At 52.1% G+C, this 17,783-nt stretch overlaps 5 protein-coding genes across 5 annotated transcripts; 4 read left to right on the forward strand and 1 right to left on the reverse strand.

The window, feature by feature from the left end:
* The first annotated feature begins 148 nt into the window (after positions 1-148).
* On the forward strand, positions 149-2,057 carry EURHEDRAFT_414166 (chaperonin-containing T-complex subunit CCT2). Its single transcript, XM_040782348.1, has 3 exons — positions 149-248; positions 326-483; positions 554-2,057. The coding sequence occupies exons 1-3, from the start codon at positions 246-248 to the stop codon at positions 1,986-1,988; spliced, it is 1,596 nt and encodes a 531-aa protein (XP_040637430.1). The 5' UTR covers positions 149-245; the 3' UTR covers positions 1,989-2,057.
* A 1,936-nt stretch (positions 2,058-3,993) lies between these two features.
* On the forward strand, positions 3,994-6,098 carry EURHEDRAFT_414167 (glycoside hydrolase family 76 protein). Its single transcript, XM_040782349.1, is given in 4 exon segments — positions 3,994-4,339; positions 4,393-5,093; positions 5,144-5,799; positions 5,812-6,098. The coding sequence occupies 3 exon segments, from the start codon at positions 4,246-4,248 to the stop codon at positions 5,729-5,731; spliced, it is 1,383 nt and encodes a 460-aa protein (XP_040637431.1). The 5' UTR covers positions 3,994-4,245; the 3' UTR covers positions 5,732-5,799; positions 5,812-6,098.
* A 1,673-nt stretch (positions 6,099-7,771) lies between these two features.
* On the reverse strand, positions 7,772-8,796 carry EURHEDRAFT_404152 (uncharacterized protein; the record flags this gene model as incomplete). Its single annotated transcript, XM_040780287.1, has 3 exons — positions 7,772-8,008; positions 8,201-8,632; positions 8,704-8,796. The coding sequence occupies 3 exons, from the start codon at positions 8,794-8,796 to the stop codon at positions 7,772-7,774; spliced, it is 762 nt and encodes a 253-aa protein (XP_040637432.1).
* Positions 8,797-8,957: 161 nt separating this feature from the next.
* Positions 8,958-13,058, forward strand: ireA (bifunctional endoribonuclease/protein kinase IRE1). Its single transcript, XM_040785803.1, has 2 exons — positions 8,958-12,378; positions 12,433-13,058. Exons 1-2 carry the CDS (start codon positions 9,344-9,346, stop codon positions 12,887-12,889), a joined length of 3,492 nt encoding a protein of 1,163 aa, XP_040637433.1. The 5' UTR covers positions 8,958-9,343; the 3' UTR covers positions 12,890-13,058.
* Positions 13,059-13,133: 75 nt separating this feature from the next.
* Positions 13,134-17,783, forward strand: EURHEDRAFT_144652 (uncharacterized protein). The gene is made up of 4 exons (XM_040777775.1): positions 13,134-13,795; positions 13,873-14,512; positions 14,609-17,582; positions 17,638-17,783. Exons 1-4 carry the CDS (start codon positions 13,560-13,562, stop codon positions 17,697-17,699), a joined length of 3,912 nt encoding a protein of 1,303 aa, XP_040637434.1. The 5' UTR covers positions 13,134-13,559; the 3' UTR covers positions 17,700-17,783.

Consider the following 17,783-nt stretch of genomic DNA (forward strand, 5'->3'; position numbering starts at 1 on the left):
TGAGATTTTTAACTCTTGTAATAAGCAATAGAAGGCAATGGAGCTTTGTGCTAGCAGCAGTGGTATCGCGGAGACAACAAGACACAGGGAGACGCGGGCGGTGTGCGGCGGCTTTTTCTCTTTTGGGACCAACTTTTCTGTCCCGCATCGAAGAGTCCCAGAATCCTCGACTTGTCAACCCCCTGAGCTGCCAGTTCACTTATAAGTCAGGTAGCTGTTTGTTTCTTTAATATTACATATTCATCATGGTACGTTATATTGCCTTGCTCTGCTCGAGTTCAATCTGTCTTTTTTCCGGTCCGGTATGGACAGCTAACCGTTGCAGGCGTCCTTCGCCAACCCTACACAAATCTTCGCGGACGATGTGATCGAGGAGAAAGGAGAGAATGCCCGTCTTTCTGCCTTTGTCGGTGCCATCGCAGTTGGTGACTTGGTGAAGACGACGTTGGGACCCAAGGGAATGGACAAGATCTTACAATCAGCGTACGTGGATGCGGGGTGACGGGACAACGAGAACTGGGGGCAATGCTGATATCGGTTTTCATTTGAACAGATCGACCGGTGATATTCTCGTGACAAATGACGGTGCTACGATCCTCAAGGCGATTGCCCTCGATAACGCCGCGGCCAAGGTGCTGGTCAACATCTCCAAGGTTCAAGATGACGAAGTCGGTGACGGAACAACATCGGTGACCGTGTTGGCTGCAGAACTCCTCCGGGAGGCTGAGAAGCTGGTGGACCGCAAGATTCACCCCCAGACCATCATCGAGGGTTACCGGATAGCCAGCCAGGCTTCCCTCGCCGCTCTCGAAAAGATCGCCGTCGACCGCAGCAAGGATACGGAAGCGTTCCGGAAAGACCTCCACTCCATCGCCCGTACCACCCTCAGTTCCAAGGTTCTTTCCCAGGACCGCGACCACTTTGCCTCGCTTGCTTGTGACGCCGTGCTCCGTCTCAAGGGCTCGACCGATCTCAGTCATATCCAGGTCATTAAGAAGGCCGGTGGAAAGCTTAGCGACTCGTACCTCGACGAAGGATTCATCCTTGACAAGAAGATTGGTGTCAACCAGCCCAAGCGTCTGGAGAAGGCCAAGATCCTGGTGGCCAACACTGCTATGGACACGGACAAGGTGAAGATCTTTGGTGCTCGGGTGAAGGTCGAGTCGACGGGCAAGCTCGCTGAGCTCGAAAAGGCCGAGCGTGAGAAGATGCGCGCCAAGGTTGAGCGGATCAAGTCCCACGGTATCAACTGCTTTGTCAACCGCCAGCTAATCTACAACTGGCCCGAGCAACTGTTCACCGAGGCTGGTATCATGTCGATTGAGCACGCCGACTTTGACGGTATTGAGCGTCTGGCTCTCGTCACTGGCGGTGAGATTGCATCGACCTTTGAACACCCCGAGCAGGTCAAGCTGGGTGGGTGTGACCTGATCGAAGAGGTCATTGTGGGTGAGGATACCCTTATCAAGTTCTCTGGCGTTGCTGCCGGTCAGGCGTGCACAATCGTGCTGCGTGGTGCCACGGAGCAGCTGCTCGACGAGGCTGAGCGGTCGCTGCACGATGCGCTTGCCGTTCTCTCGCAGACGGTCAAGGACCCCCGAGTGACCCTGGGTGGTGGCTGCGCTGAAATGGTGATGTCCAAGGCCGTTGAGCACGCGGCCCAGAACACAACTGGCAAGAAGCAGCTTGCAGTTGACTCGTTCGCACAGGCTCTGAAGCAGCTCCCGACTATCCTGGCAGACAATGCCGGTCTGGATTCGAGCGACCTGGTGACCCGGCTACGACAGGCCATCAACAATGGCATGTCCAGCTCTGGGTTGGACCTGTTGACGCCTGGAGGCGGTATTGCGGACATGCGCGAGCTTGGTGTTGTGGAGAGTTACAAGTTGAAGAAGGCTGTTGTGTCGTCCGCTTCCGAGGCGGCCGAGCTTCTGTTGCGTGTGGACAACATTATCCGTGCTGCTCCTCGCCGTCGTGAGCGTATGTAAAGAGGAGGATTTTGTTATGTACAGGGGAGATGCTTTGGAGTCTAATCTAGCGATAGATGTGGTATGGTAATAAAAGCATGAATTCTCTGAAGTAAACCAAGTCTTGCATGTATGAGCGACTTTCTCTCGCGGCTTTTGCCCAGCCACTACCAGGGGTAGTGTCTAGTACTTTTCGCATAATAATCCCCCAACCTACCGCGAACATGTCCGTTCCTGCAGAATGCATGGCGGCTGCAGACCTGCAGCATGTCACATCAAAACCTACATTTTATGTTTCGGTCGTTCTCTATTGAGGATAATGGAATGTCATTCCGTTCTCATATAAAACTTATAAGGTATTTCTCGTGTTCATCTGTCGAAGGTAAGCTACACTCCGGAATTATATATTAGCAACCATAGTCTGACAATAGACACTAATACACCATTTAGCTTATGGCATCATATGGTATCCTTGTCACTCGAACTATTGCTCCCATGCTTTGTTGCCGTCTTGTACTCTGAGTATTTCCCGTTCGATGTCAGCACCCATCGTGTGTTGAATTCGATCATGACCTACGGTTGAAATAGCGCTGCTGGTCCAAACGGTATCTCCAGGGACCTCGGGATCGAGAAGCTCTCGCGTGTCGACCAAAAACATAATACGCTGAAAATCCAGTAAAGAAAATTGAGTCGAAGCAATGGGATGCTGCCATGTGAAACCAGGGAAGCCCTGTCGTAGGGCTAGTTGGTGGTCCAAGCCGTATAAGAAGGATTCATTATATGAAACTCTCTTTTACCACTCACCTTTACATTGCATCCTACGGCATTCACCATATGTAGCTGACAGTCCAGAGAAATCACCATTTCAAAACGGTTTTTTTTTTGACAAACAGATCTATAGGTATGATAATGAATGAATGCCTCCTGCTGGCCTATATAAAGGACCCCATTTCTCCCTATTCTCTCTTCTTTTCCATTTTTTCTTTCCCATCTACTATCATATCACTGAATAGTGTTCTATCAATATCTGCAGCTCTGCAGCCTACAGCAACCAACTTCGGTCACTCGACTTTTTGACTTCAAGGTACGTCCCATTCTTATTCCGCGAGACTGGCTGCTTCAACCTCCATAACGGCCTTGGAAGCTCGTACCGCTTTATTTATGGCGGCCGCTCGAGAACAACTGCCCGAGAGCAACTGCCCGAGAGCAACTGCGGCAATTAGCATGGATCGGATCGGGTTGGCAAGTTGATCTGTGTGTATCTGGTTGGCTATGACGGGAATGGACAATCTGATCTGCGTTTATTTTGTGACAAGATGAACGGAAAAATATGCGGAAGAGAATATCTGGGTAGAGTATCATCCTGTCACTAAGGGTTTATGTCAATGGCCGGCAAACTTGGGTACCAGCACTCTGTAAACAGTCGTATTGCTTAGGGTAAACTAGTAGTCTATACGTTACGGTAGCCCCGCTAGTGGATCATGTCTCAAGTAAGAGTCGTTCACATTGATGAAGCTTAAAATGTTGTCCTTGAATACCGTAGACGTTCAGTTTATACAGACATAGACTCATAGTACTTGTAGACGAACGATAGAAGATCACAGGACGATCAGTGTCAGTCATGTTCATCCCTGGGACGGGACTCCACCGATCGATCACCCGAGATCTATACACCCAGAGTAAGAGCACTTGTACTCTGTATATTCTGTGCATAGAAGTACTTGATCATGTTGTATACTCCTGAATATATTTGTAGTCTCTAGTCGAGTCTATATAATATACTATGCTGTCTCCTTTCCTATATATAACTTTGCCGAGTCCGGACTAGACCCTGAGCGCCAAGTCTTGGTATTACCATACAGAACCATCCGTTTTCATCTCTGCTGCCGATAGGCTCTCCCGATTGGCCAGCATAGCCCGCAGCCAAGGATCGCCAAGGACAGTGGGGCCTGTAATTACAGACTGTGACACCCCCGAAAAATGGCCGTCTTCGTTTCTTCTTTTCTTCCTTTTATTCAGGCATCCTCTTTATTCCTTTTTATTCTGTCCTCTCTCACTCTCGCTCTCTCACTCCCACCCTCGCTTTCATTCTCTAGTTCTTTTCTTCTTGTCCGGTTTGCTTCTTTCTTTCGACTCGTCACTCGTTTATCATAACTGGCAGCGACATGCTTCTCTAGACATCCTATACCGATAGACTCTCCATCGTCCCTGCTCCGTTCTCCGCGCTCGTTCCGACACTCTCCTTTCTTTCCTTTCTTGAGGGTCCTGTGCTGCGACAATGGCCCCTCAATGGCTCCAGACCCTCTTCCTGGCCATGATCCTGGCCGGCCAGGGAATTGTCAACGGCCTCACTCTGAACGTGGATGATGAGGGTGGGTTTGCGCTTAAAGCGGGTACCATCTCTGCAGCTAACAGACCTGCATAGCATCCATCAAAGATATCGCCGGAAAAGTCGCCTACAACACCATGTCTTACTATCACTCCAATGAATCCTCTAGCGATCTCATGCCCGGAAAGCTGCCCGGTACCTGGTGGGAAGGCGGTGCCTTATTCATGACCCTCATGCAGTACTGGCATTGGACCGGCGACAAATCCTACAACGATGTCACCCAGACCGGCATGTTATGGCAAAAGGGCAACAATGATTACTTCCCCGACAACCAAAGCAATTATCTCGGAAACGATGATCAAGTCTTTTGGGGCTTGGCCGCCATTACCGCCGCCGAACTCAACTTCCCGGAGCGCAAGGGCGATTCCTCGTGGGTATCGCTGGCCCAGGGTGTGTTTAATACTCAGGTTCCTCGATGGGATACGACCGCTTGCGCTGGTGGTTTGCGCTGGCAGATTTGGCCCTACCAGGGTGGATACATGATCAAGAACGCTGTCTCCAACGGTGGTCTCTTCCAGCTGGCCGCTCGTCTGGCTCGCTATACCGGCAATCAAACTTATTTCGACTGGGCCGAGAAGATCTGGGATTGGAGTGCGACCACCCCGCTGTTGAAGCAATCCGACTGGACCATTGCCGATACGACCAACATGCAAGCAAACTGCACCGATCATGGCGACCTCCAGTGGACCTACAATTATGGTCAATATCTCGGTGGGGCCGCCTACATGTACAATATTGTATGTTCTTCTCCAATTCGATCTGGGATAGGGTGAGCTAACGTGAACAGACAAACGGAGACGCAAAGTGGAAAGAAGGCATTGACGGCTTGCTTGGAACCACCTTCCGAACATTCTTCCCCAAGAAGTATGGCAGCAAGACCATGTCCGAAATCTCCTGCGAACCGAATATGAAATGTGACCGGAACCAAGACTGTTTCAAGGGTTTCCTGTCTTCGTGGTTGACGAATATGGCGGAGATTGTACCTTACACGCACGACCAGATCATGCCTGCGATTCTAGAATCAGCCCAAGGAGCTGCCCAGCAGTGTTCGGGCGGGGACGACGGCACCCAGTGTGGACGACGATGGTACCAGGATACCTGGGATGGGTCAACGTCGATGGAGTCGGACATGAGTGCGTTGAGTGTCATTTCATCCACCATGTTCATGCACAAAAAGAACAGCCAGGGGCCCCTCACTGCCGATACGGGCGGAAAAAGTAAGAGTGATCCCACTGCGGGTGCCGACGACGGAGACGAGCAGCCTGGTGAGCTACCGGATATCTCAACGGGAGACCGTGCCGGGGCTGGCATTGTGACCGTGGTGTTTGTGGCCATGTGGGGTGCTGCGATGACCTGGATGGTATACGGAGGTTAACCATAGTGCGTTTGTTGCTGCGTTGTACTTGTATATATAAGCAGTCGTTTTTTTTTTTTTTTTTTTTTTTTTTTTTTTTTCTGTTGTCTTTTCCTTGGGTGTATATTCTGTTATTGGGTGGCGTTTGGTGAGCACATTTGCAAAGATCGACTTGTATAGTTTCTGCTCGGTACTCAGTGATATCCGCATGTAATACGTTTCATTTCTTCTTTGGGCCACTTTAGTCTGTATACTTGCGTGACGTCGATACTAAAGCGGTATAGCATGCTAGAAAGAAGCCCTCCATTGCTGCTTTAATTCCAAATTTGCAGAGGCCGTCACAAATACATGCACAAGCATGTTGATGCTGGGCGTCCATAATTGTCTCGAATTATGCAACTGACTGTCATCTTCATACCTTTGAGAAACTGGCCCGTATTCGTATCATGCTCCGACACGGGAAAGTCCCTGACACCCCACAGAAATACTAACCGGTCTCGACCCGCTTGGCGACTTGTATATTCTGCCGCGCGCCAAGAGCGGCTGGTAGTTTCCAGCAGACGGCTCATCTTTACACCGTATGTCTCGCCAGTCATATCTGATGGTATCAGTATGGGCCGGGCCATCGGAGAGTTTATGCTTTCTGTATTGAGACTGCTCATGCTCATTCCGTCCAACCTCGAACTCAAGTCCCATCAGCTCGTGCTCTGACTGCGACTCACAATCCGACGACCTGAGCGTCCTGTGCAATATGAACGGTTTGACGCGCGGCGGCATCGACGTCCAAGTCTCCTATACGAGCTGTTTTACCGGACGTGTAGACCAAGACGAGGCCGATGATCACTTGATCTTGGAAGTAGGCTGTGGCTGTGACGATTGTCTCTCTGCAGCCGCCGTCATTCTGTCTCTCGGAGTAGAGTTTCTGTACCTGATCGAAAGGACGCTGCTGTTCTGGGACATACATCTGAGCCCGCCGTCCGTTTTCGGAACTGACTGCTCAGAAGACACTCAATATTCATGAGATAGCTGTCATTTCCTCGTCCGAGCCACTCTGGCACTGGTGTCGCAGCTTTCAGGAAGGAAGGGAGTGAAAGTCCGGAGAGCGAAATGTCACACTGCGAGAACGCGTCATGGCATGCAGCTGTTTTATGAAATGGGTGAATTTTCCGTCGTATCGCAGCTTGTCATGGGGGATTTGATGGCATTCATGACCAAGAGCACTCGGTTTCGGTGCCATAGATTGCTCAAATTGTTGGGACTGAGCATTGACTTGGGAAAAGCGCTTTTGCCTAGCCTTGGTCTGATCTGTCTAAAGAGAAACGAACCCAGTGATAGTGTTGCCGGGCGAAATCGGTATTATCTCAACAGATACGCTTGAGTTGATACGGTTGATACACTCCCCTTTTGAGCCACCGATATAAAAAAGTAATTATGTAGCCACCGTTGGAGCCAAAAAGTACAGACTTGTTAGGGTAGAAAATTTCTATTCCCATGAGTGGGTGAGGAGGGATGTCATGTGGAACGCAATCATTGCCAAGGATCCGAGAAGATGGCCCCTTGGGCCTCCGAAGTCAGTGTTTATTAATGGTTTGAAGCCCGGAGAGGCTGGGATGGTAGGGGAGCACTGGTACTCAAAACTTTGTGTCTAGGGCCATGTGGTGTCCGCAAATGGGACTATATGTGTATACGAGACGAACCCTTTACGCCAAGGGAAACTTTAGAGAACCTCGGGGGTGGCCTAGGCCGAGTGAAACAATCTTGAAACGATCTAACCTTGCAACAAGGCAAGTCCAATTTGACCTCCCCGGAATGCCAAGGATGCCCTGAGCAATTCCTGAGCCGTTGCTACCATCCACCCAGCCCGAATTCGAATCTGTGAATATAAACTTGATTACCGTCAGCCCTTCCGAGCAAAACGCCACGCCAAGTACTTTCGCGTGCGAGGTGCACGGTATCTCTTTTCACTTCTCGGAAACTGGAATGTAATATCCGACTGGACCTGACGGAATAGGTTTATTCCTGATATAAAGCTCCATGTGCCAATTTGGACGGTGGAAATATCTATTCGCTGATGCTGCTGACGCGGTGGCATTGATTGCGTCCTATGGTAAAGCATACGGCATCCTCGCGCAAGGGGCTATCCGCGCCAATGGAGGCTAGCTGATCGAAAAAAGAACCGGCTATCTCCATCAGTTTTTCATCACTCTCGCAATCGAATGGCTGACTATATGGACCATTTCGCAAAACAGCTTCTAGCTCCACAAGAGCAGCTATGGATCCCAGCAGCTGCCGGATCCTCTTTCAATCGAGCAACAGCAGGAGTCCGGCTGTTAGAGATGCCCTGATCCAGAAGAAAAGCCAAGACCAGTCCCTTGTATCCGTAAGTTTCGGGAAAAGAAAGTCAGCCTCTTGAACAAGGAGGAGCCTACCCCGCCAGTACGACTGTGGGAGAGTATTGACGGTTGCAAGGGGGGCTAGATCTCGACATACGAGCCTGATGTTTAGGAGCTCGTCAAAGGATTGATACGAGAATATCTCGAACTTCAGTTCGGGGGAGAGTCTATTGAAGACATGCTTGAGTCTTTCCAAATTCTCACCTCTTTCTTCCGTGTCAAGGAACGGACGTGGGTGCGTTGCTCCTAAGTCATCCAGAATCGCGCAAGGGTCAGCGTAGAAGCGTGAGCTCAGATCCACAGCCTTTGGCCGCTTCCACAATTTGTGAGTTTGCGCAGCGCCCTCATTGGCGTGGCCAAAATGGGATCTGGAAGCTTCGAGACGAGTGCAATCTCCAGCATGAGCCGTGAAAGTCAAAGCCCAACAGGTTTCAGAATGGTTCGCAAAGTGTCCACTCCTACAGCCCAGTCCTATAGATATAGGATAGATGACTGACAAGCGGTGCATAGAGAAGGTTCCGGGAACGTACTATGCCTAAGCCATTTATGGTGATATCGCCAGTGGAGTACTCCGAGTAGATGCCCCGTACTTCGACGTACCAAGGGTGGCGACGGGTCTGGGGAGGGCTGGATCATCGTTATAGGGTTCGGGCAGTAGAATAATACCACAAAAAGGCGGTAAACAGAAGGCATTGTGTACCAGTTTAGGAGGGTCTAGTAGCATTATTAGCATATGAATTATCCGTACTCGTATCGCCACCCAATTGGGTAAGTAATCATGTGACTGTCTGTGCTGCGCTTGAAAAATCCCGGGAAAGTCAATTGAGTGAAATCTTTTCTGGCAGTGCAGAACACCATACTGTACCGAGTACCCTACATATTTCTGTTGGATTGTTGAGCAGTGAGAGTATACGCATACGGCGTCTATTGTGCTGCCTGACCGCTGAGGCTCAACTCCGCCTTCTCTTGGCTTCCACAGCCTCCTTTTCACCATCTTCTCTCCATCTTCTATCTCCTACATTTCCATCTCATTGCCATCTCATTGTGTTATTCTTCATCTCCTTCTGTATACTATTTTATCTCTTTCTCCGTCCATCGCAGCCAAATTGGCCCTCCGCATCTCTTCTACCCGAAACATTCCAGCCACCGCCGATTCCTATGAGACACCGGGTCTCTCTCGTCCCCCCTCTCTCCTCTTCGGCCTGCTAAATCCCCCCATAGACGCACTGAGTCGTCCACGATGCGGTGGCGGCTGTCTGGCGCCTGTTCGACTCTCCCCGCCAGCGTCGCCCTTCTCCTGCTCCCCGTTCTTGTCGCTCCGCAGCAGCTGCAGGAACCTTTCCATTCTCACCGTAACTCTCACAGCGACCATGCCCCCGCCGTATCCGTCCCTCTTCACTCGACTGGCCCTTCTCTTAATGCGATCAACGTGAAATCCAACGATGCGAGCGCCCTGACAACCCTGGCTCTGGCCGGCCCTGGCCGCGCCGTTCGAGCCCCTCCTGCCCAGGTCAGCAGCCCCTCGTCGTCTGCTGGCCTGGCGCCGCAGCTGCATGCGCGGTCCCTGCAGGATTGGGAGGTTGAGGATTTTGTCCTGCTGGCGACCGTCGATGGTTCCATTCACGCCCGTGACCGCCACACCGGTGCTTCTCGTTGGGCTCTTGAGGTCCCGAGCAGCCCTGTCGTTGAGAGCATCTACCATCGAGCCAACCGGTCCAGTTTCGACAGCACGCAGCCAGAAGACGATTTTATTTGGATTGTTGAGCCGAGTCAACATGGCAGTATCTACATCTACAGTCCGGGCCCCGATGCTGGTTTGCAGAAGTTGGGATTGACGGTGAAGGACCTCGTCGATGAGACCCCGTATTCCGGCATTGACCCGGCCGTCACATATACCGCTCGAAAGGAGACGACTCTGTATACCATCGATGCTCGTACCGGAAACATCCTGCGTGTGTTTAGTTCCCGTGGACCACTCCCGCCCGGACCTGAGTGCCGCAAGGTTGATGATGGCTTCGACGGTGTCACAGACACATGTGAATCAACAAGTGGCACTTTGGTACTTGGTCGAGTGGAATATGCCGTGGCTATTCAGAATACCGAGACTGGTGACCCCATCTGCACGCTCAAGTACTCCGAGTGGACCCCCAACAACCGCGATGTCGACCTTCAGACTCAATACTTTAGCAGTATGGACCAGAGTCACATATATAGCATGCATGATGGTGTCGTTCTGGGTTTCGACCACTCCCGCATGGAACGCCCCCGCTACACGCAGCGTTTCTTGTCGCCCGTCGTTCGCGTTTTTGACGTTGTACGCTCAGCCAATGTCGAGTCCCCCGATGCTCCCACGCCCTTTGTTCTCCTCTCGCAACCATTGCAGCCTCCAGACCCTGACTATGGGCCTCTCGATGAACGGGATGAGCGGGTCTTCATCGACACCACCGAGGCGGGTGGATGGTACGCCATGTCTGAAGAGACCTATCCGTTGGTGACGGGAAGGGCCAAGATGGCCCAGTGCTATGAGAAAGACTACTTCCGACATGGACAACCACTCACAACTTTGAGCCCTCACCAGCAGCGGGATGCTCTGGCCGGCGTGCATTCGCTCAACGGACCGCGCATCGTCAGTCGGGAACACCCGAGCATTGGTGGGTCATCGGGTACCCACGATCTGTCCCATCACGAATTACCCCACGATTTAATCAGGACTCCATCCGAGTTGGCTTTGCCTCCCGCGCTGCGACACAGCACGATCATCCGCAAGGGATGGGACAATGCCCTAGACATCTTTGTCACCCTGCTGTTACTCTTCTTTGGCACCTTTATCTACTTTAACTCGCATAACATCCAAGAGTTGGCCAAGCAAAAACTCGACTTGAAGAATATTATTTCCTCAGATCAGCACCCCTTGTCGACTCCGTCAACACCCCATGTCAATGGAGCCGCAGATGTGAAGCGTGAGCCCAGTCCAATCCGACCGGTGCCCAATGTTACAGTCGACTTGGATGTATCCGCGGAGCAACAAGCACGGGACCAGACCCCAAGGCCACGGCGAGATCGTAGTGCCTCGGCCCTAGACTCTTCATTAGCCGGCGGCCCATCCTTGGCTGCCGATGCGACGCCTCGTGTCCGGATTCGGGAACCTTCTCGCAGTCCTGACGACGAGGATGATGTGGACGAGTTGAACCTCCAGAGCCCCGAGAAACCCAAGAAAAAGGCACGACGAGGCCGCCGTGGCGGCAAATCTCACAAGAGGAACAAGAAGCCCGGGAGTGAAGAGGACAGCAAGGACCAGGAAGATCAGGTTGTGAAGGATGTTCAAAACTTTCAGCGCGTAGAGCCCGACATGCAGTTACCTCGGACTGTGCCCACTGAGATCATCGAAATGGATGGCGTTGTTCAAATCGGTCGACTAAAGGTGCATACGGATGTGGTTCTGGGCCATGGCAGCCACGGAACGGTGGTTTATCGAGGCTCGTTTGATGGCCGTGACGTGGCTGTCAAACGCATGTTGGTCGAGTTTTATGACATCGCCTCGCATGAGGTCGGTTTGTTACAGGAAAGTGACGATCATGGCAATGTCATTCGCTATTTTTGTCGTGAACAGGCGGCCGGCTTTTTATACATCGCCTTGGAACTCTGTCCTGCCTCGCTGCAGGATGTTGTCGAGCGACCCGCTCACTATCCTGCGCTCGTTGAGAGTGGCCTGGACGTGCCTGACATGTTGCGGCAAATCATTGGGGGCGTTCGATACCTCCATTCCCTCAAGATTGTGCACCGTGACTTGAAGCCGCAGAACATCCTCGCGGCTATGCCTCGTGGGCGCACGGGATCGCGGTCTCTGCGGTTGCTCATTTCGGACTTTGGCCTGTGCAAGAAGCTGGACGATAACCAAAGCTCGTTCCGTGCCACTACTGCACATGCTGCAGGGACGTCCGGCTGGCGAGCACCTGAATTGCTGGTTGACGACGACAAGAGCCCGGTCACCCAGGGCGTTGAGTCTCAGCATACAGAGTCCTCCGAACCCGCAGTGGTGGATCCTCAAACCAACCGGCGTGCCACGCGTGCTATTGACATATTCTCGTTGGGCTGTGTGTTTTACTATGTGCTCACGCGGGGTGGTCACCCGTTTGATAAGAACGGCAAGTTCATGCGGGAAGCCAACATCGTCAAAGGCAACTTCAATCTGGATGAGCTTCAGCATCTGGGAGACTATGCATTTGAAGCGGATGATTTGATTCGGTCCATGCTATCATTGGACCCTCGAAAGCGGTAAGTTTCGGAGAATCTTTGCACGAAGTTGCGCATAAACTAATTGATCTGCAGTCCTGATGCTAGTGCAGTGTTGATGCACCCCTTCTTTTGGCCTCCATCAGACCGTCTCGCCTTCCTATGCGACGTGTCCGACCACTTCGAGTTTGAGCCCCGAGATCCGCCTTCAGATGCCCTGTTGTGTCTGGAATCAGTGGCCGAGCGGGTCATGGGCCCAGACATGGACTTTTTGCGGGTGCTCCCACGGGATTTCAAGGACAGCCTGGGTAAGCAACGCAAATACACGGGATCCAAGATGCTGGATCTGCTTCGAGCTCTGCGCAACAAGCGCAACCACTACAACGATATGCCGGCGCATCTCAAGGCGCACATTGGCGGATTGCCAGAGGGATACCTGAACTTTTGGACCGTGCGATTCCCGAGTCTGTTGATGAGCTGCCATTCGGTGATTGCGGAGCTGGAGTTGACGAACATTGACCGGTTTAAGCGGTACTTCAGCCCGATGGATTGATTGATTGATGATTATGTTACGATGGTCGATGAGATATTGTGATAAAAAGAAAAAACTACGATATATCCTATATAGAATAAAAAGTTTATGATTCTTGAAGCTCTACTGTCGTATGTTCTATGGTGGGCCTCGCCAGGTTCACCGCAGATGCTGCCACACAGGATCCCAGCCACACCATTAGTCTTCTCAGTTGCTCAGAGATTCAAGAGTAAATGGAATATTCAATAGCTACAACTCTTTGCAGGCTTAAGTGGAAGTAGATAAAGTAATGTATCGAAGAAATATGCACTACGGCTGACATAAGCCAAGCGCAAGTTCAATTGGAGCTGCGCGGTTCCTTCACTTTTTTTTCTTCTCCGCGCAGTGTGAATAACACGCCCTGCTTGTCTTGTCTTTTCTTTTGTTCTTCTCTTTGGGCTATTGGAGCTCTTCTAGCTGTCTTATAGCGTTGTAAATAATCGTCTTCTGCGTGTATCGCGAATTTTACCTCTTCTCTCTTGGTCTGCCCGTCAGGGACCGCGGCGCGCATACTCCAACCAGTTATCCCTACGCCTTCGACTGAACGTCCTAAATGAACAATGCTTATTTAACCCTCTCGTCTTACCGTTTATGATCGACCGGATTTGAATTCCACGTCCTTTTCGTTCAATCCATCATCGTCGCCTTCGTTATGGTCTTTCTACGCCTCACGGTCAAAATCTACCCCCCCGAGCAGATCCAGGCCAGCTCATCTTTCTCCTTGCGCTCTATCCTCAGCAGTGATGATGCCGCTCGTAACTCGTCCGGAGTGCCGGCTGGGAAGCCAGCGAGCTTCTTGCTCGTGTTGGATAACCCGGAGGACGTGACGTTGGGTGGATTGGCGAAGATGATTCAAGAAAAGTGGACAAAGTTACGCCCTAACGTGGAGTGAGTACTTTTTATCTACTTTGATATCCTGGTCCTGGCATCATTGGTGTAACAGGGTGTGTGTTAATGAAGCTCAGACCCCTGCAGATCAAGAAGATGCTCGACGACGACCATGACACCGACGATCTCGATGTTGATATGACCGCCGCGGATGTTTTTGTGGATAGAGGCTTGGCTCAGATCGATGCTCGGGATCAGCGTGGTACTCTCCGTGTGATTCAGAAACCTACACCTTACTCGCCCGCGAGATTTCCCTCTGTGACTTTGGACTGGGACGCGGCGGCGGAGGACTACGAGCGCAGGATACTGGACAAGAGAGAAGCAGCTGCGACTTCTGTACACAAGTTTCCTACGATTATTGAGGAGGACTCCCAGGCTGGATCTGTGTCTGGCAGTCAGGATGATGATCACCAACGCACGCCCACGCCAACAGGCAACATTACTCCCACTCACCAAACCGATGACTTCGAACGGCGCCGGGATATGCCTGTCTTGTCGGTTGAAAAAGAGCATGAGATTCCCGGGTCGCCTGCACGCTGGGACGAGCAACCACACGTGCAGGAGCAGGACTCGCAAGACAACAACGAGAAAACAATCGAGGCAACACCACAACATAGACGGTTTGAGAGCCAGGAATTGGGTGGCTCACCAACCCCGACGCGTCCCTCTGCGCTGTTGTCCAAAAAAACGGCTGCCATGTCGCAACCACGCGCTCCTGTAAGCAGAGGCCGTGCCGCGAATCGTACGATCAACAGGATCGCGTCTGAGTCAAAATCCCCACTTCCGGGCAAAGGACAGTATCTGACTGAGCAGATGGCGGCACCGCTTCGTCACAAGACACGGTCTCTAACCCGGCGCCGTATCTCCCAGTTAATGAAACCTGTTGAGGATGACGAAAACCAAGGCGAAACCAACGAACAAGACAATGAAAGACGGGAAGAAGAAGGTGGAGAGGACGGCCATTTCGATTATGATGGTGACGTTGCAATGGACGACGGTAGAATTGCTCCGGATACTTTTACTTCTGCCAGGGAGGTAGTGCCCGAGCAAGACCTCCCAAATGACAACGCTCCCGAATCGCGTGTAACCCGCCTTGGTAAGAGAAAGAAGAGCCAGGAAGATTTGCAGTCAAACAAGGAGCCTCGACTCAACAGGGCCAGTACCCCAACCCAAGAGACCCTCGAACCTCGCGGTAGCAGTCCTTCTGCCATGCGGACGAGCGAACAAGCATCTTCATTTTCCGGACCTAGGCGTCGTCCAAGCATCGCGGAACAACACTCGCCTCCAAGACGGGGTCTTGGGCTCGGAATCACGAAGAGTCCCCCGCGGAAACAGCCGACCAAGCATGACTCAAAGAGTTTGAACAATGCCTCCAAGCTCGCCTTCGTCGATTCGGCCAAGAAAAGGGAGCAGCCGTCGAGCCAGGCATCCATTACTGCCGCGCCTGTGTCGTTCAGTAGTGCTCGCAAGTCGCTAACGCAGAACGATTCAACACCTGCCAAACCGCAGACCCCCGCAGACAAAGTTAAGTCGGCTTTGCGCAAAGAGGCATCAGCAGACAAGCGTCGCTCCGTATCGTTTTCTGAGAAGAACAGTGTGTTTCCGGTTACTGATGATTCTCAGTCAAGACCGCCTTCAGGTCCTGGAACTAAAGACCCAGAGAAGGCCAAGGAAAAGAGGGCAAAATCACCCAAGGACAAGGCATGGGACAAACCATCGACTTCAAGCGTAACAGTATACCCTGGAGGTGTCACTGCGGAGAAGCTTCAGCAAATATTCGAGGAACAACAGCGAGAAGCCGAAAAGAAAAAGCAGGAGCAAGAGGAGATGAACCGGGAGATGAGAGAAGCAGAAGAGCGTAATGCAAGCTCCGAGTATCTGGAGCTGCTGGCGGACATCCAAAGAACTCGGGCGTTTATCTCGGAAAACAAGGACAGTGGCCGGCAAAAGACCCAAAAGCAGGTTACCAGCTATCGTGCCAAGTTGGATGCACAGTTATTGGAGCTAGAGTACTTAAAAACCAACCCGAACAGTCACTCGAAGACTCCGGAGAAAAAGAAAAAGAAGAAGCGTGCCTCGCAAGCTGCTGCTGAGGAGAAAGGCGAAGAGACCAATACCCCGTCGTCAACCTCCAAGGAGTCTGGTTCTGCGGAAAAGACGAAGGCAGCTCGTCGCGAAAGCTCGTCGAAACGATCTACGAAATCGCCCCACAAACAAACCGAAAGTGAAGAAGTTGTCCCTATTGACATGAAGACAAATGGTGATTCTGCGCAGACCACCGATGAAGTTGAAGCTAGCCAGGAATCTGAAACGGCTCATGTCGAGACCCCTTTGCAGCCGAAGCGCAAGACAACTTCTGCTAGTAAGGCTCAAAATACAGAGCCGATTACTGCGTCGCCTAGGAGGACTAGTCGCTCTCACCGCTCGTTGCGCGCGGTTGATGGGGCTGATGCAATGGATATAGACCAACCGTCGCAGCCACAGCGTGAACCTGGGATTCAGCAAGAAAAAGAGCAGCAGTTGGAGTCGGAGCAGCAGGTGAACGGACAATATATGGAGATGGAACAAGGGGCGGGACCAGAGCAGGAAGGGAAGCGGGAACAGGAACAGCCGCAGGAGCCTGAGCCTGTACTGGAACCTCAGCCCCAGGATCGGGAAGAAGAAAATGGCTACGAAGATGGTGAGGAGCAGGAGCAGGGCCAAGAACAGGAGCAGGGCCAAGAGCAGGAGCAGGGCCAAGAGCAGGAGCAGACGGAAGCCCGAGAGCCTGAACGCGAGTTCGGACCCGAATCCGAACCCGAGCCTGGGCCTGAGCCTGAGCAGCACGAACCCGAAATAGAACCCGAGTCTGAACAGGAGCCAGCACAAGAGCGAGAGCGCGAGCAAGAACAGCAAGCCGAGCCCGAGCCTGAGCCTGAGGCAGTGCAGGAAGCGGAACTTAAATTAAAGCAGCAACCACAAGGGGCGGAGGAACTCGAAGAGCAGCCCCAAGAGCAGCCTGTTGAACAGCTCGAGGAACAACCCCAAGAGCCAGAGATGGTGCCAGAAACCTCTCAGCCCCAACCTCAGGAGCCACAGGAACCATGGCAAGCAGAACCTGGGCAGCCCGAGCAACAATCACCACAAAAGCCACAATCTCAGCAGTCTCGACTTTTGTCCCAGGAACAATCGCAGAGCTTTCCCATGTCTGATGATGTGAACTTGCCTGAAATGGAGACGATTCGTACTTTAGACCAATCGAAGAAACCCAAAGAGCAGTCTACACCGCAACCTACACCGCAACCTACCACTGAAGAACCGAAGCCAGCCTCGTTGGAACAAGGAGAAGACAAGGAATCTTCTGGGGATGATGACGAGACTGACTCCGAAACTGGGACTGACTCCGACTCTGACTCCGACTCAGGGTCCGACGACGAAGAACAAGGACCGGAATTGACCAAGGCCGATCTACTCCGCCGCGCCAACGGCGCCAACGGGACTAGCTCCGCGCGCAACAGCATGGCCAAATCCCCTGCTCCCTCGCAGCAGCAACTACCGCAATCCCAACCACTCCCGCAAAACCGCTACTTCTCACCCCGGGGCTCTTCGCAGCCCCCGGCCCAATCACAGCCTCAACCACACATCCAACCTTTTCAATCTGTCAACAAGCTCTCGAGCGCGCGCGCCAGCCTTCAAGGCCTTAGGAACGTCATCACCGCCCAAAAACAAAATTACGATGCGCAGTTACAGGAGGCGCGTATGGCGACTGTTACCCGGAAGAAGGATGTCTTCGACCCCCCGTCAGACAGTGAGTCGGAGGATGATAGCGAAAGCGAGAGTGACAGTGACAGTGATAGTGATAGCGACGACGAAAGTGATGCGGATAATGGAGATATTCATTCGACTGGGACGGTTGGGAAGTTGAGGAAAGCGTTGCAGAAGAAATAGCTGGGATTTGTTTGCTGAGGGTAATGTATCTATGGCTTGATTAGCGCATGAAATGTATAAT

Source organism: Aspergillus ruber (assembly GCF_000600275.1).
Source record: "Aspergillus ruber CBS 135680 unplaced genomic scaffold scaffold00020, whole genome shotgun sequence".
NCBI classification, from domain to species: Eukaryota; Fungi; Ascomycota; class Eurotiomycetes; order Eurotiales; family Aspergillaceae; genus Aspergillus; species Aspergillus ruber.